Source organism: Astyanax mexicanus, chromosome 6 (genome assembly GCF_023375975.1).
Source record: "Astyanax mexicanus isolate ESR-SI-001 chromosome 6, AstMex3_surface, whole genome shotgun sequence".
In the NCBI taxonomy this organism is placed as follows: Eukaryota; Metazoa; Chordata; class Actinopteri; order Characiformes; family Acestrorhamphidae; genus Astyanax; species Astyanax mexicanus.
The window spans coordinates 25,617,903-25,637,741 of NC_064413.1; the positions used below are offsets into that span (position 1 = coordinate 25,617,903).

At 46.0% G+C, this 19,839-nt stretch overlaps 1 protein-coding gene across 1 annotated transcript in view; it reads right to left on the reverse strand.

The window, feature by feature from the left end:
• Positions 1-19,839, reverse strand: part of sspo (SCO-spondin) — a 121,648-nt gene that overhangs the window by 16,181 nt on the left and 85,628 nt on the right. The window contains exons 102-104 of the mRNA XM_049480406.1: positions 19,230-19,400; positions 17,170-17,297; positions 145-290 (exon numbers count right to left, since the gene is read on the reverse strand). Coding sequence (XP_049336363.1) covers positions 145-290; positions 17,170-17,297; positions 19,230-19,400 — 445 coding nt within the window. The remainder of the gene's footprint in view (positions 1-144; positions 291-17,169; positions 17,298-19,229; positions 19,401-19,839) is intronic.

Consider the following 19,839-nt stretch of genomic DNA (forward strand, 5'->3'; position numbering starts at 1 on the left):
TGACATATATCACATACGCCAAATCAATAAGCTTTCAGCATTATCCTCCTTCCAGTGGGAGAGGAAGGTGGTGGAAAGTGGCAGAGCGTGAATGAATGAGACAGACGTTGAGACTAAGAAGAAAGAGGCTTGAATTATTATTACCAGAAATTGCAGAGGTGTGGTACAACAGTCCCAGGGGGAACCTCGTCCGGTAGGGCATTCAGTGTGATGTTGGGTGATGTCAGCAGCAGAGATACAGGAGAGCAGGGGCACTCAGAGTGGGGCACGCACGTCCCATTAAACATAACCTGGGGGCACAGGAGAACACAGTTATCTGGACGGCAGCATGATCTTATGAGAATGTAGTCTGCTGTGTAAATGCCATGATGTTCTTCACATTGGAGGTTCAATGTGAGGTCATTTCTACCCATGGCCATTAGACTGAGTCTAATGAGTCAAACGATAGTCAGCGTGGTACAGAACTCCTTTACACTGCACAGTTCTTAGCTGTGCACAATTTGCACTGTGCTGGTTAACATCCTATTTTTATATAGTTAAACATGATTAATCCACAATAGATGTTGTAATCAATGATGTATACATCAATGCTTTTGGAATAAAGTTTCATATCTGCGAAATATCAAAACCTCCTTAGTCTGTAATAAAAGGCTTTCTCTCTTTACGAACAGCCAAAATGTCAAACTAAAGCTAAACAGAGATCAAAAGGGGAAATACCAGCTTAAGCCAAGCCCACAGAAAGCAGGTGATGCAATTCTAAAAGCTAACTGTCTGCAATCTCTTTAAAGATTTGTCCTCATATGATCCTCTCAGTGTGCTGAGATGTTAGAAGAAGCGATCCAAGTTTTTAATCTACAAGTCTACAATCAATAGGCGAATAGTCAACCGTGCAGCTTGATTTAGGGCCTGTTGATGTGTCTTTGCCATCATAACAACAGAAAAAATACAGCTTGCTTGGCTGAAAGAGCACAAAAGGCTATGCTAATTCTCTTAACTAATCATGGGTCTGTTTTGCAGTAACATGAAATAAACCAATCAGAGGGTCGCTTGCCATTCCCTTTAAGAGCCAGGAGCACTCTGACTTTGGCGGATTGCTATTTTAATTGTGCAGCACTTTATAGTTGCCAATCATAGTTATCAATTAAGGTAATATCCTGCACATTAGGTTCCAGGTTTCTCTTGTTGTTATAAAAAGATGGGTACCACTTTAAAAAAAAAATCCCAGAGCTGTATATGTTAATGCTGACAGATGGAAATAACAAAGTTTAACAGTATAAATAATTGTGCAATCAATATTTGGTAGACGAAAGATCACTGTTTCCCTTTCTATTTATTTGTTGTGACTGCTTATTAATGTTTTTTACTAAAAATATTCACAATGTAATTAATAATCCTTTATAGACTCATTTATAAACCATTTATAAACTATTTATAAATGAGCCTTATTTTAAAGTGCTACTCAAAGATGTTTAGCAGGTGTACAACATACAACAAGCTGAAATCGAGAATTACATTTTTTCTAATTTAAAATATGACTCATGATATTTTGGAAAATAATAATAATAACTAGAAAAGGCAAAGTTCGTGAACGAACTTTAAGTTGGCTTGGAAAAGAGCGCTAATAACGTTGAAAAGTTAAAATGGTTGTTAAGCTGTTTCTGTCTGAAGAGTGTGAAGAGTCGTTGCTATGCTGTTAACTTTTGGCTAAAAGCTAAATACCAAAAACGCTGTAATTTAAAAACTTTTGGTTAAACGCTTAAATCTAAAAACATTTGGTTAAACGCTGAAATCTAAAAACCTTTGGTTAATTGCTTGCATCTAGAAATGTTTGGTAAAATGCTGAAATGTAAAAACTTTTGGTTAAACACTGAAATCTTAAAACGTTTGTGTAACAGCTGAAATCTAAAAACTTTTGGTTAAACGCTGAAATCTTAAAACGTTTGTTTTTATGTTGAAATCTAGAAACTTTGAAACTTTTGGTTAAATGTTGAAATCTAAAAACTTTTGGTTAAGTGCTGAAATCTAAAACTTTTGGTTACATGCTGAAGTCTAAAAACTTTCCAGGTGGTTGCTAAGGTGTTGCTATAGTATCTGGGGTGGTTGCTGAGGTGTTGCTAGGTGGTTGCTAAGGTGTTGCTATGGTATCCAGGGTGGTTGCTAAGGTGTTGCTAGGTGGTTGCTAAGGTGTTGCTAAGGTATCCAGGGTGGTTGCTAAGGTGTTGCTAGGTGGTTGCTAAGGTGTTGCTATGGTTTCTGGGGTGGTTGCTAAGGTGTTGCTAGGTGGTTGCTAAGGTGTTGCTATGGTATCCGGGTGGTTGCTAAGGTGTTGCTAGGTGGTTGCTAAGGTGTTGCTAGGCGGTTGCTAAGGTGTTGCTATGGTATCCGGGGAGGTTGCTAAGGTGTTGCTAAGTGGTTGCTAGGCAGTTGCTATCATTCCTAAAGTGGTTGCTAGGCAGTTGCTAACGTTTTCCACGTGGTTGCTAGGCCGTTGCTATCATTTTTAAAGTGGTTGCTAAGTGGTTGTTAGGCAGTTGCTAACGTATTCCATCTGGTTGCTAAGCTGTTGCTAGGCAGTTGCTAACGTTTTCCAGGTGGTTGCTAAGGTGTTGCTAACTGGTTGCTAGGCAGTTGCTATAATTTCTAAAGTGGTTGCTAAGTGATTGCTAGGCAGTTGCCAGCGTTTTCCAGGTGGTTGCTAAGGTGTTGCTAACTGGTTGTGGTGTGGGTTGCAGAGTGTGTGTGGTGTTGGGTGTGTGTGGTGTTGAGCGTGTGTGGTGTTGAGCGTGTGTGGTGTGGGGTGTGTGTGGAGAGCATGGTGTGGTGTGGCAAAGGTGTTGCTAACTGGTTGTGGTGTGGACTGTAGAGTGTGTGTGGTGTGGAGTGTGTTGGGTGTGGAGTTTGTGGGGTGTGTAGAGTGCGTGGTGTGGTGTGGGGTGTGCGGTGGAGTGTGTGTGTGTGTGGTATGGAGTGTGTGTGGTGTGGGGTAGGTGTGGTGTGAACTGTGTGTGGTATGTGTGGGGTGGAGTATGTATGGTGTGGGGTGTATGTGGTGTGGAGTGTGTGGTGTGGTGTATGTGTGGTGGAGTGTGGGGTGTGTGTCAGGTGTGGAGTGTGTGTGGTGTGGGGTATGTGTGGTGTGAACTGTGTGTGGTATGTGTGGGGTGGAGTGTGTATGGTGTGGGGTATGTGAGCTGTGGAGTGTGTGTGTGGTATGGAGTGTGTGGGGTATGTGTGGTGTGAAGTGTGTGTGGTGTGGGGTATATGAGCTGTGAAGTGTGTGTGGTTTAAAGTGTGTGTGGTGTGGGGTATGTGTGGTGTGGAGTGTGTGGTGTGGGGTGTGAATTGTGTGTGGTATGTGTGGGGTGGAGTGTGTGTGGTGTGGGCTATGTGAGCTGTGGAGTGTGTGTTGTGTGGGGTATGTGTGGTTTGAAGTGTGTGTGGTGTGGGGTATGTGTGGTTTGAAGTGTGTGGTGTGGGGTATGTGTGGATTGAAGTGTGTGTGGTGTGGGGTATGTGTGGTTTGAAGTGTGTGTGGTGTGGGGTTTGAAGTGTGTGTGGTGTGGGGTATGTGAGCTGTGGAGTGTGTGTGGTTTAAAGTGTGTGTGGTGTGGGGTTTGTGTGGTGTGGATTGTGTGTGGTGTGGGGTATGTGTGGTTTGAAGTGTGTGTGGTGTGGGGTATGTGTGATGTGGGGTGGAGTGTGTTTGGTGTGGGGTATGTGTGGTGTGGAATGTGTGTTGGGTGTGGTGTGGAGTGTGTGTAGTGTGGGGTGTAGACTGTGTGTGGTGTGGGGTGTGTGTGGTGTGTAGTGTGTGTGGGGTGGAGTGTGTTTGGTGTGGGGTATGTGTTGTGTGGAATGTGTGTAGGGTGTGGTGTGGAGTGTGTGTAGTGTGGGGTGTAGACTGTGTGTGGTGTGGGGTGTGTGTGGTGTGGAGTGTGTTTGGTGTGGGGTATGTGTGGTGTGGAGTGTGTGGGGTGGAGTGTGTTTGGTGTGGGGTATGTGTGGTGTGGAATGTGTGTAGGGTGTGGTGTGGAGTGTGTGTAGTATGGGGTGTAGACTGTGTGTGGTGTGGGGTGTGTGTGTGGTGTGGACTGTGGAGTTTGTGTGGTGTGGAGTATGTGTGGTGTGGAGTGAGTGTGGGGAGTGGACTGTGTGTCGTGTGGTGAGTGAGTGGAGTGTGTGTGGTGTGGGGTGTGAAGTGTGTGGTGTGGGGTATGTGTGATGTAGAGTGTGTGTGCTGTGGGGTATGTGTGGTTTGAAGTGTGTGTGGTGTGTGCGTGTGTGTGGTGTGGGGTGTGTGTGGTTTGAAGTGTGTGTGGTGTGGGGTATGTGTGGTTTGAAGTGTGTGTGGTGTGAATTGTGTGGTGTGGGGTGTGTGTGTGGTGTGGGGTATGTGTGGTTTGAAGTGTGTGTGGTGTGATTTGTGTGGTGTGGGGTGTGTGTGTGGTGTGGGGTATGTGTGGTTTGAAGTGTGTGTGGTGTGGTGTATGTGTGGGGAGTGGACTGTGTGTCGTGTGGTGAGTGAGTGGAGTGTGTGTGGTGTGGGGTGTGAAGTGTGTGGTGTGGGGTATGTGTGATGTGGAGTGTGTGTGGTGTGGGGTATGTGTGGTTTGAAGAGTGTGTGGTGTGTGCGTGTGTGTGGTTTGAAGTGTGTGTGGTGTGGGGTATGTGTGGTTTGAAGTGTGTGTGGTGTGGTGTATGTGTGGTGTGGTGTATGTGTGGTGTATAGTGTGGTGTGGGGTGTGTGTGTGTGTGTAGTGTTGTATTGGTTCTGGTGTGGGTTGTGTTCAGCAGTATCTTCTCCATACAGATACAGTACTGAGGAGCAGGGCAGAGAGGGGGGCCGTGCGCAGGATCGGCTGGTGTGTGTGAGATGGCCAACATTCCGCCCATTCATTCCTATGGGGAAAGTTCGTACGATAATTTTACGAAAACCGTAAATCGTATCGGTGAGATCAGCATATCGTCTGAAACGTCTCTGCAAGTTCTGTATGTCTTGTGAATTTCGTGGTTCTAGCTTGAAAATTGTGACTTTTAGAGCAGTTTGAAAAAAGTGTGAATGGAAGTCTATGGGGAAAAAAGTGACTTTGACGGAACCGTGCTAGAACCCTGGTTCTCCGATCGCTTAGAAAAGCACAAGCAACTTAAGTGGCTATGGGTTCTACCATCCTGTGAAGTTTGGTGGTTCTAGCTCGAAAACTGTAGGAGGAGTAGCGTTGAGAAATTTTAGCGTAGAATAATAATAATAACTAGAAAAGGAAAGTTCGATAACGAACTTTAAGTTGGCTTGGAAAAGTACGTTAAATAGTTAAATAACGTTGAATAGTTAAAATGGTTGCTAAGATATTTCTGTCTAAAGCGTGTGAAGAGTGGTTGCTATGCTGTTGACTTTCGGCTAAATGTTGAAGTCCAAAAAGTTTTGGCTAACATGGTGAAAAGCTTATAATTATCTTATAAAGTAAAGTGTTGCTAAGTGGTTGCTAGGTAGTTGCTAGGCAGTTGCTAATGTAGTCCACATCGTTGCTTAGTGTTTGCTAATTGGTTGCTAGGCAGTTGCGAACATATTCAAGGTGGTTGCTAAGCTGTTGCTAACTTGTTGCTAGGCAACTCCTAACGTATTCCAAATGGTTTTTAAGTGGTTATTAGGCAGTTTCTAATATTTTCCAGGTGGTTGCTAACTGGTTGCTATGGTATCCGGGGTGGTTGCTAAGGTGTTGCTAGGTGGTTGCTAAGGTGTTGCTATGGTATCTGGGGTGGTTGCTAAGGTGTTGCTAGGTGGTTGCTACAGGGTTAATAGGTGATTGCTAAGGTGTTGCTATGGGATCCGGGGTGGTTGCTAAGGTGTTGCTATGGTATCCGGGTTGGTTGCTAAGGTGTTGCTAGGTGGTTGCTAAGGTGTTGCTATGGTATCCAGGGTGGTTGCTAAGGTGTTGCTAGGTGGTTGCTAGGGTGTTGCTAGGCGGTTGCTATGGTATCCAGGGTGGTTGCTAAGGTGTTGCTAGGTGGTTGCTAAGGTGTTGCTATGGTATCCGGGGTGGTTGCTAAGGTGTTGCTAGGTGGTTGCTAAGGTGTTGCTAGGTGGTTGCTAAGGTGTTGCTAGGTGGTTGCTAAGGTGTTGCAATGGTATCCGGGGTGGTTGCTAAGGTGTTGCTAGGTGGTTGCTAGGCGGTTGCTTAGGTGTTGCTATGGTATCCGGGGTGGTTGCTACGGTGTTTCTAAGTGGTTGCTAAGGTGTTGCTAGGTGGTTTCTAAGGTGTTGCTATGGTATCCAGGGTGGTTGCTAAGGTGTTGCTAGGTGGTTGCTAAGGTGTTGCTATGGTATCCAGGGTGGTTGCTAAGGTGTTGCTAGGTGGTTGCTAGGTGGTTGCTAGGGTGTTGCTAGGTGGTTGCTAAGGTGTTGCTATGGTATCCAGGGTGGTTGCAAAGGTGTTGCTAGGTGGTTGCTAGGTGGTTGCTAGGGTGTTGCTAGGTGGTTGCTAAGGTGTTGCTAGGTGGTTGCTAAGGTGTTGCTAGGTGGTTGCTAAGGTGTTGCTATGGTATCCAGGGTGGTTGCTAAGGTGTTGCTAGGTGGTTGCTAAGGTGTTGCTAGGTGGTTGCTAAGGTGTTGCTATGGTATCCGGGGTGGTTGCTAAGGTGTTGCTAGGTGGTTGCAAGGTGGTTGCTAAGGTGTTGCTAGGTGGTTGCTAGGGTGTTGCTAGGTGGTTGCTAAGGTTTTGCTAGGTGGTTGCTAAGGTGTTGCTATGGTATCCAGGGTGGTTGCTAAGGTGTTGCTAGGTGGTTGCTAAGGTGTTGCTATGGTATCCGGGGTGGTTGCTAAGGTGTTGCTAGGTGGTTGCTAGACGGTTGCTAGGCGGTTGCTAAGGTGTTGCTATGGTGTCTGTGGTGGTTGCTAAGGTGTTGCTATGGTATCTGGGGTGGTTGCTAAGGTGTTGCTAGGTGGTTGCTATGGTGTTGCTATGGTATCCAGGGTGGTTGCTAAGGTGTTGCTAGGTGGTTGCTAAGGTGTTGCTATGGTATCCTGGGTGGTTGCTAAGGAGTTGCTAGGTGGTTGCTAGGCAGTAGCTAAGGTGTTGCTATGGTATCCTGGGTGGTTGCTAAGGTGTTGCTAGGTGGTTGCTAAGGTGTTGCTAGGTGGTTGCTAAGGTGTTGCAATGGTATCCGGGGTGGTTGCTAAGGTGTTGCTAGGTGGTTGCTAGGCGGTTGCTTAGGTGTTGCTATGGTATCCGGGGTGGTTGCTACGGTGTTTCTAAGTGGTTGCTAAGGTGTTGCTAGGTGGTTTCTAAGGTGTTGCTATGGTATCCAGGGTGGTTGCTAAGGTGTTGCTAGGTGGTTGCTAAGGTGTTGCTATGGTATCCAGGGTGGTTGCTAAGGTGTTGCTAGGTGGTTGCTAGGTGGTTACTAGGGTGTTGCTAGGTGGTTGCTAAGGTGTTGCTATGGTATCCAGGGTGGTTGCAAAGGTGTTGCTAGGTGGTTGCTAGGTGGTTGCTAGGGTGTTGCTAGGTGGTTGCTAAGGTGTTGCTAGGTGGTTGCTAAGGTGTTGCTATGGTATCCAGGGTGGTTGCTAAGGTGTTGCTAGGTGGTTGCTAAGGTGTTGCTAGGTGGTTGCTAAGGTGTTGCTATGGTATCCGGGGTGGTTGCTAAGGTGTTGCTAGGTGGTTGCAAGGTGGTTGCTAAGGTGTTGCTAGGTGGTTGCTAGGGTGTTGCTAGGTGGTTGCTAAGGTTTTGCTAGGTGGTTGCTAAGGTGTTGCTATGGTATCCAGGGTGGTTGCTAAGGTGTTGCTAGGTGGTTGCTAAGGTGTTGCTATGGTATCCGGGGTGGTTGCTAAGGTGTTGCTAGGTGGTTGCTAGACGGTTGCTAGGCGGTTGCTAAGGTTTTGCTATGGTGTCTGTGGTGGTTGCTAAGGTGTTGCTAGGTGGTTGCTAAGATGTTGCTATGGTATCTGGGGTGGTTGCTAAGGTGTTGCTAGGTGTATCTGACTGGTCGCTAGGCAGTTGCTACCATTTCTAAAGTGGTTGCTAAGGTGTTGCTATGGTATCCTGGGTGGTTGCTAAGGTGTTGCTAGGTGGTTGCTATGGTGTTGCTATGGTATCCAGGGTGGTTGCTAAGGTGTTGCTAGGTGGTTGCTAAGGTGTTGCTATGGTATCCTGGGTGGTTGCTAAGGAGTTGCTAGGTGGTTGCTAGGCAGTAGCTAAGGTGTTGCTATGGTATCCTGGGTGGTTGCTAAGGTGTTGCTAGGTGGTTGCTAAGGTGTTGCTAGGTGGTTGCTAAGGTGTTGCTAGGTGGTTGCTAAGGTGTTGCAATGGTATCCGGGGTGGTTGCTAAGGTGTTGCTAGGTGGTTGCTAGGCGGTTGCTTAGGTGTTGCTATGGTATCCGGGGTGGTTGCTATGGTGTTTCTAAGTGGTTGCTAAGGTGTTGCTAGGTGGTTTCTAAGGTGTTGCTATGGTATCCAGGGTGGTTGCTAAGGTGTTGCTAGGTGGTTGCTAAGGTGTTGCTATGGTATCCAGGGTGGTTGCTAAGGTGTTGCTAGGTGGTTGCTAGGTGGTTGCTAGGGTGTTGCTAGGTGGTTGCTAAGGTGTTGCTATGGTATCCAGGGTGGTTGCAAAGGTGTTGCTAGGTGGTTGCTAGGTGGTTGCTAGGGTGTTGCTAGGTGGTTGCTAAGGTGTTGCTAGGTGGTTGCTAAGGTGTTGCTATGGTATCCAGGGTGGTTGCTAAGGTGTTGCTAGGTGGTTGCTAAGGTGTTGCTAGGTGGTTGCTAAGGTGTTGCTATGGTATCCGGGGTGGTTGCTAAGGTGTTGCTAGGTGGTTGCAAGGTGGTTGCTAAGGTGTTGCTAGGTGGTTGCTAGGGTGTTGCTAGGTGGTTGCTAAGGTTTTGCTAGGTGGTTGCTAAGGTGTTGCTATGGTATCCAGGGTGGTTGCTAAGGTGTTGCTAGGTGGTTGCTAAGGTGTTGCTATGGTATCCGGGGTGGTTGCTAAGGTGTTGCTAGGTGGTTGCTAGACGGTTGCTAGGCGGTTGCTAAGGTGTTGCTATGGTGTCTGTGGTGGTTGCTAAGGTGTTGCTAGGTGGTTGCTAAGATGTTGCTATGGTATCTGGGGTGGTTGCTAAGGTGTTGCTAGGTGTATCTGACTGGTCGCTAGGCAGTTGCTACCATTTCTAAAGTGGTTGCTAAGCAGTTGCTAACGTTTTCCAGGTGGTTGCTAAGGTGTTGCTATCTGGTTGCTAGGCAGTTGCTAACGTATTACACATGGTTGCTAAGTGGTTGCTAGGCAGTTGCTAATGTTTTCCAGGTGTTTGCTAAGGTGTATCTAACTGGTTGCTAGGCAGTAGTAGATAAAAAGAAAGAGTGTTAAATGTAGAAGTACAGAAAAAGGGAGAGCCTGAAATAGAGAAGTAGAGAGAAAATCAGCGTGAGAAGTAGAGAAAGAACACCCGAGAATGTGAGAAAAAGAGTGACAAGTAGAGAGAAATATTGAGCGAGAGAAAGAGAATTAGGGAAAAAGAGAGATCGAGAAATAAAGAAGTAGAGAAAGAAAGAGGATGTAGTAGAGAGATAGATAGAAAGAGAAAGCAAGACAGAAAAGTAGAGTGAAAGAGAAGTAGAGAGAAGAGCGAGAAATAAAGAGTAAGAGAGAAATAGAGAAATAGAAAAGTAGAAAGAAAGAGACAGAAAAGTAGAGAGAGTGAGAAATAGAGAAGTAGAGAGAGAGTGAGAAAGAGAGAGTGAGAAATAGAGAAGAAGAGAGCAAAAGAGAGTGAGAAATAGAGAAGCAGAGAGAGTGAGAAATATAGAAGTAGAGAGAGAGAGTGAGAAATAGAGACGTAGAGAGAGAGTGAGAAAGAGAGAGTGAGATAGAGAAGTAGAGAGAGAGTGAGAAATAGAGTGAGAAATAGACGTAGAGAGAGAGTGAGAAAGAGAGTGAGAAATAGAGACGTAGAGAGAGAGTGAGAAATAGAGACGTAGAGAGAGAGTGAGAAAGAGAGTGAGAAATAGAGGAGTAGAGAGCAAAAGAGAGTGAGAAATAGAGAAGTAGAGAGCAAAAGAGAGAGTGAGAAGTAGAGAAGTAGAGAGCAAAAGAAAGAGTGAGAAATATAGAAATAGAGAGAGAGTGGGAAAGAGAGTGAGAATTAGAGAAGTAGAGAGCGAAAGAGAGAGTGAGAAAGAGAGAGTGGTTGCTAAGCAGTTAATAGGTGGTTGCAAAGCCCTGGCTGGGGTGCCGGGGTGTCCAAACTTTTGACTGATATCTGCTCCATACAGCAGCTCCTCCATACACTCACAGTACTGGAGGAGCAGGGGAGAGAAGGGGTTCCGTGCGCAGAGCTGCTCGTGTGCGAGATGGAACTCTGGGCCCCCCATTCATTTCTATGGGAAAACTTCGTACGAAAATTGTACGAAAACCGTACGTCGTATCGCTTCGCAACCTGCTATTAATTTAAAGATCTCGGTAAGATCTATAAGCTCGCCAAATTTGGTCTTCGTATCTCAAAAATTGTGGCGGTTACGGACGTTTAAAATTTCGCCCCATTCATTCCTATGGGGAAAAAATGCGTACGTTTACGAAGTTTTTACGAAAACCGTACGATAAATCGCTCCAAAAAGCACAAGCACGCTAAGTTGGCATAGGTCCTACGATCCGTGAAAGTTTCGTGATTCTACGTTGAAAGCTCTAGGAGGAGTAGCGTACAGAAAAAAAGGCGTAAGAATAATAATAATAAGAAGAAGATTACGAAGAACAATAAGTTGGCTTTTCCAAGCCAACTTAACTAGATTGCAGTTCCTACAGAAACTGCGAGTGTGATTGCAGTGCTGGCTGGTATCTGCTATGGTGTTGCTAAGGTGTTGCTATGGTATCCGGGGTGGTTGCTAAGGTGTTGCTAGGTGGTTGCTAGGGTGTTGCTAGGCGGTTGCTAAGGTGTTGCTATGGTATCCGGGGTGGTTGCTAAGGTGTTGCTAGGTGGTTGCTAGGTGGTTGCTAAGGTGTTGCTAGGCGGTTGCTAAGGTGTTGCTATGGTATCCGGGGTGGTTGCTAAGGTGTTGCTAGGTGGTTGCTAGGTGGTTGCTAGGGTGTTGCTAGGCGGTTGCTAAGGTGTTGCTAGGTGGTTGCTAGGTGGTTGCTAGGGTGTTGCTAGGCGGTTGCTAAGGTGTTGCTATGGTATCCGGGGTAGTTGCTAAGCTGTTGCTAGGTGGTTGCTAGGGTGTTGCTAGGCGGTTGCTAAGGTGTTGCTATGGTATCCGGGGTGGTTGCTAAGGTGTTGCTAGGTGGTTGCTAGGTGGTTGCTAAGGTGTTGCTAGCCGGTTGCTAAGGTGTTGCTATGGTATCCGGGGTGGTTGCTAAGGTGTTGCTAGGTGGTTGCTAGGGTGTTGCTAGGCGGTTGCTAAGGTGTTGCTATGGTATCTGGGGTGGTTGCTAAGGTGTTGCTAGGTGGTTGCTAGGTGGTTGCTAGGGTGTTGCTAGGCGGTTGCTAAGGTGTTGCTATGGTATCCGGGGTGGTTGCTAAGGTGTTGCTAGGTGGTTGCTAGGTGGTTGCTAGGGTGTTGCTAGGCGGTTGCTAAGGTGTTGCTATGGTATCCGTGGTGGTTGCTAAGGTGTTGCTAAGTGGTTGCTAGGTGGTTGCTAAGGTGTTGCTAGGTGGTTGCTAAGGTGTTGCTATGGTATCCAGGGTGGTTGCTAAGGTGTTGCTAGGTGGTTGCTAGGTGGTTGCTAGAGTGTTGCTAGGCGGTTGCTAAGGTGTTGCTATGGTATCCAGGGTGGTTGCTAAGGTGTTGCTAGGTGGTTGCTAGGTGGTTGCTAGGGTGTTGCTAGGCGGTTGCTAAGGTGTTGCTACGGTATCCGGGGTGGTTGCTAAGGTGTTGCTAGGTGGTTGCTAGGTGGTTGCTAGGGTGTTGCTAGGCGGTTGCTAAGGTGTTGCTATGGTATCCAGGGTGGTTGCTAAGGGGTTGCTAGGTTGTTGCTAGGGTGTTGCTAGGCGGTTGCTAAGGTGTTGCTATGGTATCCGGGGTGGTTGCTAAGGTGTTGCTAGGTGGTTGCTAGGTGGTTGCTAAGGTGTTGCTAGGCGGTTGCTAAGGTGTTGCTATGGTATCCGGGGTGGTTGCTAAGGTGTTGCTAGGTGGTTGCTAGGTGGTTGCTAGGTGGTTGCTAGGCGGTTGCTAAGGTGTTGCTATGGTATCCGGGGTGGTTGCTAAGGTGTTGCTAAGTGGTTGCTATGCGGTTGCTAAGGTGTTGCTAGGCGGTTGCTAAGGTGTTGCTATGGTATCCGGGGAGGTTGCTAAGGTGTTGCTAGGTGGTTGCTAGGTGGTTGCTAAGGTGTTGCTAGGCGGTTGCTAAGGTGTTGCTATGGTATCTGTGGTGGTTGCTATGGTGTTTCTAGGTGGTTGCTAGGTGATTTATATGCATAAATTAGATTAAATGGTGTTTGCACGTTGCTACGCAACGTGCAAATACATCAATTAGCTATGCACGCTAGGTTGCTCTGGCCGTTCGGGGGTGTCCAAACTTTTGACCCGTGGCTCCATTACACACAGTACTGGGGGGCCGGGGTGTCCAAACTTTTGACCCATGGCTCCATTACACACAGTACTGGGGGGCCGGGGTGTCCAAACTTTTGACCTAATGCTGTTTTATCCCATAGCTGCTCCATACACTCACAGTACTGGAGTTCTAGCTACCTGTCCTTCGATCTAGCTGCCGTCCTCCGATTGGCCCCATTCATTCCTATGGGGCCACTTCGTACGACATTCGTACGAAATCCGTACGTCGTAACTTTTCGTAACGCATATTTTCGGAAAGAGCTCAATAAGTTCTACAGGTCCTCAATTGGTTTCATCTTCGTATCTCAAAAATTGCGACGTCCACGGGCGTGCAAAGTTCTGCCCATTCATTTTCAATGCGCGAAAAAACGCGTACTTACGAAGTTTTTACGAAAAACGTAATTCCGATCGGAAAGCTGTATACAAGCCCACCATTCCCGATAAGGACGCACGTTTTCTCTTTTGAACGAAGTCGATATTTCGAAAACTGCGGCACTAGTTAACCGGACAAAAAACAGGTGGAATAATAATAATAAGAAGAAGAAGAAGAAGAAGAAGAATAAGACTTAAGAAGATCAATACTGTGATTGCATTACTGCAATCACACTAACTAGATTGCAGTTCCTACAGAAACTGCGAGTGTGATTGCAGAGCTGACCGGGGTACCCAAACTTTTGACCAGTTGCTCCATTACACACAGTACTGGGGCACTGGGGTGTCCAAACTTTTGACCCGTGGCTCCATTACACAGTACTGGGGCTCTGGGGTGTCCAAACTTTTGACCCGTGGCTCCATTACACACAGTGCTGGGGCTCTGGGGTGTCCAAACTTTTGACCCGTGACTCCATTACACACAGTGCTGGGGCTCTGGGGTGTCCAAACTTTTGACCCGCAGCTCCATTACACACAGTGCTGGGGCTCTGGGGTGTCCAAACTTTTGACCCGCAGCTCCATTACACACAGTGCTGGGGCTCTGGGGTGTCCAAACTTTTGACCCGTGGCTTCATTACACACAGTACTGGGCTCTGGGGTGTCCAAACTTTTGACCCGTGGCTCCATTTCACACAGTGCTGGGGCTCTGGGGTGTCCAAACTTTTGACCCGTGGCTCCATTACACACAGTGCTGGGGCTCTGGGGTGTCCAAACTTTTGACCCGTGGCTCCATTACACACAGTACTGGGGGGCCGGGGTGTCCAAACTTTTGACCTAATGCTGTTTTATCCCATAGCTGCTCCATTACACACAGTACTGGAGTTCTAGCTACCTGTCCTTCGATCTAGCTGCCGTCCTCCGATTTGCCCCATTCATTCCAATGGGGCCACTTCGTACGACAATCGTACGAAATCCGTACGACGTAACTTTTCGTAACGCATATTTTCGGAAAGAGCTCAATAAGTTCTACAGGTCCTCAATTGGTTTCATCTTCGTATTTCAAAAATTGCGACGTCCACGGGCGTGCAAAGTTCTGCCCATTCATTTTCAATGGGCAAAAAAACGCGTACTTACGAAGTTTTTACGAAAAACGTAAGTCCGATCGGAAAGCTGTATACAAGCCCACCATTCCCGATATGGACGCACGTTTTCTCTTTTGAACGAAGTCGATATTTCGAAAACTGCGGCACTAGTTAACCGGACAAAAAACAGGTGGAATAATAATAATAACTAGATTGCAGTTCCTACAGAAACTGCGAGTGTGATTGCAGTGCTGGCTGGTATCTGCTATGGTGTTGCTAAGGTGTTGCTAGGTGGTTGCTAAGGTGTTGCTAGGTGGTTGCTAAGGTGTTGCTATGGTATCCGGGATGGTTGCTAAGATGTTGCTAGGTGGTTGCTAGGTGGTTGCTAAGGTATTGCTAGGCGGTTGCTAAGGTGTTGCTATGGTATCTGGGGTGGTTGCTAAGGTGTTGCTAGGTGGTTGCTAGGTGGTTGCTAGGCGGTTGCTAAGGTGTTGCTAAGGTATCCGGGGTGGTTGCTAAGGTGTTGCTAGGTGGTTGCTAGGTGGTTGCTAGGCGGTTGCTAAGGTGTTGCTATGGTATCCGGGGTGGTTGCTAAGGTGTTGCTAAGTGGTTGCTAGGTGGTTGCTAAGGTGTTGCTAGGCGGTTGCTAAGGTGTTGCTATGGTATCCAGGGTGGTTGCTAAGGTGTTGCTAGGTGGTTGCTAGGGTGTTGCTAGGCGGTTGCTAAGGTGTTGCTATGGTATCCGGGGTGGTTGCTAAGGTGTTGCTAGGTGGTTGCTAAGGTGTTGCTAGGCGGTCGCTAAGGTGTTGCTATGGTATCCGGGGTGGTTGCTAAGGTGTTGCTAGGTGGTTGCTAGGGTGTTGCTAAGGTGTTGCTATGGTATCCGGGGTGGTTGCTAAGGTGTTGCTAGGTGGTTGCTAGGTGGTTGCTAGGCGGTTGCTAAGGTGTTGCTATGGTATCTGGGGTGGTTGCTAAGGTGTTGCTAGGTGGTTGCTAGGTGGTTGCTAAGGTGTTGCTAGGTGGTTGCTAAGGTGTTGCTATGGTATCCGGGGTGGTTGCTAAGATGTTGCTAGGTGGTTGCTAAGGTATTGCTAGGCGGTTGCTAAGGTGTTGCTATGGTATCCGGGGTGGTTGCTAAGGTGTTGCTAGGTGGTTGCTAGGTGGTTGCTAGGCGGTTGCTAAGGTGTTGCTATGGTATCCGGGGTGGTTGCTAAGGTGTTGCTAGGTGGTTGCTAGGTGGTTGCTAGGCGGTTGCTAAGGTGTTGCTATGGTATCTGGGGTGGTTGCTAAGGTGTTGCTAAGTGGTTGCTAGGTGGTTGCTAAGGGGTTGCTAGGCGGTTGCTAAGGTGTTGCTATGGTATCCGGGGTGGTTGCTAAGGTGTTGCTAGGTGGTTGCTAGGGTGTTGCTAGGCGGTTGCTAAGGTGTTGCTATGGTATCCGGGGTGGTTGCTAAGGTGTTGCTAGGTGGTTGCTAGGGTGTTGCTAGGCGGTTGCTAAGGTGTTGCTATGGTATCCAGGGTGGTTGCTAAGGTGTTGCTAGGTGGTTGCTAGGTGGTTGCTAAGGTGTTGCTAGGCGGTTGCTAAGGTGTTGCTATGGTATCCGGGGTGGTTGCTAAGTTGTTGCTAGGTGGTTGCTAAGGTGTTGCTATGGTATCCGGGGTGGTTGCTAAGGTGTTGCTAGGTGGTTGCTAGGTGGTTGCTAAGTTGTTGCTAGGCGGTTGCTAAGGTGTTGCTATGGTATCCAGGGTGGTTGCTAAGGTGTTGCTAGGTGGTTGCTAGGTAGTTGCTAAGGTGTTGCTAGGCGGTTGCTAAGGTGTTGCTATGGTATCCGGGGTGGTTGCTAAGGTGTTGCTAGGTGGTTGCTAGGTGGTTGCTAGGGTGTTGGTAGGCGGTTGCTAAGGTGTTGCTATGGTATCCGGGGTGGTTGCTAAGGTGTTCCTAAGTGGTTGGTAGGTGGTTGCTAAGGTGTTGCTAGGCGGTTGCTAAGGTGTTGCTATGGTATCCGGGGTGGTTGCTAAGGTGTTGCTAGGTGGTTGCTAGGTGGTTGCTAAGGTGTTGCCAGGCGGTTGCTAAGGTGTTGCTATGGTATCCGGGGTGGTTGCTAAGGTGTTGCTAGGTGGTTGCTAGGTGGTTGCTAGGGTGTTGCTAGGCGGTTGCTAAGGTGTTGCTATGGTATTCGGGATGGTTGCTAAGGTGTTGCTAGGTGGTTGCTAGGTGGTTGCTAGGGTGTTGCTAGGCGGTTGCTAAGGTGTTGCTATGGTATCCGGGGTGGTTGCTATGGTGTTTCTAGGTGGTTGCTAGGTGATTTATATGCATAAATTAGATTAAATGGTGTTTGCACGTTGCTACGCAACGTGCAAATACATCAATCAGCTATGCACGCTAGGTTGCTCTGGCCGTTCGGGGGTGTCCAAACTTTTGACCCGTGGCTCCATTACACACAGTACTGGGGGGCCGGGGTGTCCAAACTTTTGACCTAATGCTGTTTTATCCCATAGCTGCTCCATACACTCACAGTACTGGAGTTCTAGCTACCTGTCCTTCGATCTAGCTGCCGTCCTCCGATTGGCCCCATTCATTCCTATGGGGCCACTTCGTACGACATTCGTACGAAATCCGTACGTCGTAACTTTTCGTAACGCATATTTTCGGAAAGAGCTCAATAAGTTCTACAGGTCCTCAATTGGTTTCATCTTCGTATTTTAAAAATTGCGACGTCCACGGGCGTGCAAAGTTCTGCCCATTCATTTTCAATGGGCAAAAAAACGCGTACTTACGAAGTTTTTACGAAAAACGTAAGTCCGATCGGAAAGCTGTATACAAGCCCACCATTCCCGATATGGACGCACGTTTTCTCTTTTGAACGAAGTCGATATTTCGAAAACTGCGGCACTAGTTAACCGGACAAAAAACAGGTGGAATAATAATAATAAGAAGAAGAAGAAGAAGAATAAGACTTAAGAAGAACAATACTGTGATTGCATTACTGCAATCACACTAATAATAAGAAGAAGAAGAAGAAGAAGAAGAAGAAGAATAAGACTTAAGAAGATCAATACTGTGATTGCATTACTGCAATCACACTAATAATAATAATAATAATAAGAAGAATAAGAAGAACAGTAAGTTGGCTTTTCCAAGCCAACTTAATTATTATTTAGCTGTTTTGAGGTGTTCATGTTGACTCACTGTAGCAGGAGGGCAGGCGCAGCCCGGGCTGCAGGCTCCTGGCACACACTCGCTTTCAGGCCACAGATCCTGGCAGGAGAACGGGCATGAGCCTGCACACGCACTGAACACCTGACCCGCAGGACACTCTGACACAACAGAAAAGAGACGAGACAGAAAACAACATCGTAAATGTTTTTTAGACAGTGTGTTAGTTTGGTTTCACTATCATCATTTTAAAAAGACAACACCATTAGTTTAGCAAATTATGACGAGCATGAAAGCATCTGCTTTAAAGCTGAGCCTCAGTGATCAATATCACACCAGCAGCACTTCTCCTTTTACTCTTGAGAACACATTCAATCAAAGAAGCTACATTATAATTCATTTTAATAGCTTTAAAATGGACCTGCCAAATCATGGTGTATTATGCTTATCAGTGGAACTACAAAACCACATTATATGAACATGGCAGTAGCTGCAGACTTCATTCGTGCTTTACATTTAATTAAAATGGTGTCTATCACAGCTTGCAAATGCGTGACCGTGTTCTACAGCTTACATATTAAGCATGGCAAAGACATGCGTATTATGCGTATTATGAACATATGATATCCCAAAGAAAAAATGAAGAAAAAAAAATCTAAAGTGTCAGTCCATAAGTGTTTAGTGAGAATGTGTAATTGAATGAAACATGCTAAAAGAAAGGACTTTTAAAACGTACATTGTGGTGCAGGCCCTTTTCAAAGCAGATAAATCTGGTTATTTTTATCTCAACAGCTCTCTTTAATTTTTATACTGTATTTCTTTGGTTTAACAATTGGTGAATAAGTCTGACATTCTGATCTCTCTACATGTTTGCACTAGTGCTTGTATCAGCACCACTATGACACAGCTCAAATCCCAGAGGCAGTGAGTACAGTGTGTACTGACAAGTCGATCAGAAGCCACTGAAAACATTTATTTTAAGTGCATTATCATGTACATTTTCACAGGTCCCCTATTGCAATAATTTGAACAAAACTTATTGTCGAAGAAAAGTTACAAAAATAGTTGCACCCAGAAGGAGGTGACGGACTTCAATGCTATTATGAAGGAAGATAAAGGTTACAAAGAATAATAGACGATTACGAATTTTGACTGAGAGCGGGCTCCGAGTGGTAGAGCGGTCTAAGATGCTGCCCCTGTGATCAAGACATCGCTGGTTTGAATCCTGTTCATGTAGCTTGCCATCATCACATGTTTCGGAGGAGGTATGTGCTACTCTTCACCCTCCTGGTGTTGGGGTATTACTAGTGATAGGGGGAGTCCTAATGTGTGGGTTGGGTAATTGTAAATTGGAGAGAAATTACTATTTTTTAATCTACATAATATTTGAATATTCACATTTCCCGCAGACTTTAAGGTAGCAGACCACTGTTTTCATTAACATTATGTTGCCTGTAATGACCAATGATAATCTAGCATTCTACAAATTACAACCCACGCCATGAAACCAGGCCTTCTGGATGTGTGACTACAAAGTTTCAGGTTTCATTCCTGTCTGTTGATTCCTCTTTGGTGGCAAAAGATTTTGTGACGATAAGTGGGCTGGAGAATTTACAACATCAGTAACTTGTATTTAATCTTGCAGAGTTTTAATTTGAAAATCCTCATTGGATTCTTCTTTAAGCTAAAAGCTTGAGTTTGTGTTTGAATGCAGGTCTGTACAAGGCTGTGCAACATAAAAAATGCAGCAGGTTTGTCATAAATGTGAGATGAGGAGCACGGTGTGTTTATGGCCAGTGATGCCATGATTTAGAGCTAGGTAGACATTTTACAGTGCTGTGCAGGATGTTACTGCAGAAAAAATATGAAGCTGATAAAAATGGGCAATAAACCTTAAACTCTGTTTAATCTATTTTTGTGTGTGTGTGTGTGTGTGTGTGTGTGTACAAGTGTACAACTATGACAAAAGTTCTGCAAACTCTATCTCCTCTCCTTTACATATACATACAATTTGAAAACTAATCTGACTGTACTGTAGAAACACAAGGTGAAAATTGCTGGCACTTGTGTGAATATATGTGTTTTTTCCTCACCAGGCAGACAGCTGTTGGTATTGCAGGCAGTGTGCTGCTCAATAGGAGACTCGCAGGCCAATCCTCCGGGCTCAGGCTCCTGTAGAATACTCTTACTGCGCACCGACACTCCTCCACCACAGGAGACGCTGCACTCGCTCCAGGATGACCACTCACTCAATATACAGTCAGCTAACAGCAGACAAAAAAAAACAGAAATTACAATTAGTACCACAAGCAGGACACACGCACAACACTGATTTACTATTGTTGCAGCTCCTAATCATTTAAGAGATTTAAATGTTAAGATATTACATCTTACATTGTGTTGTGAATGTTGAAATCTTTACTTATTAAATGTCTGGTAAAACGAATTAGTGTGTTGGCCATATTGCTGCAAATATTTATCTGTTGCCACATGCACTTTTACAAATAAGAAAATATATAAAAATAAACAAATTGGTCAGACAAACAGTTGCCAAAAAAGAGAGGGTCTCAAGCCCCCCTAAAATAAGATCCAGCACCCTAAAAATGAAAGCAAAAGTATTGTTTGATGAAATAAAAAATTGTTCAAATCGAATTGTAAGAATGAAAACATGGTATGAATTGTATGATCCACTTTGTTTTTATT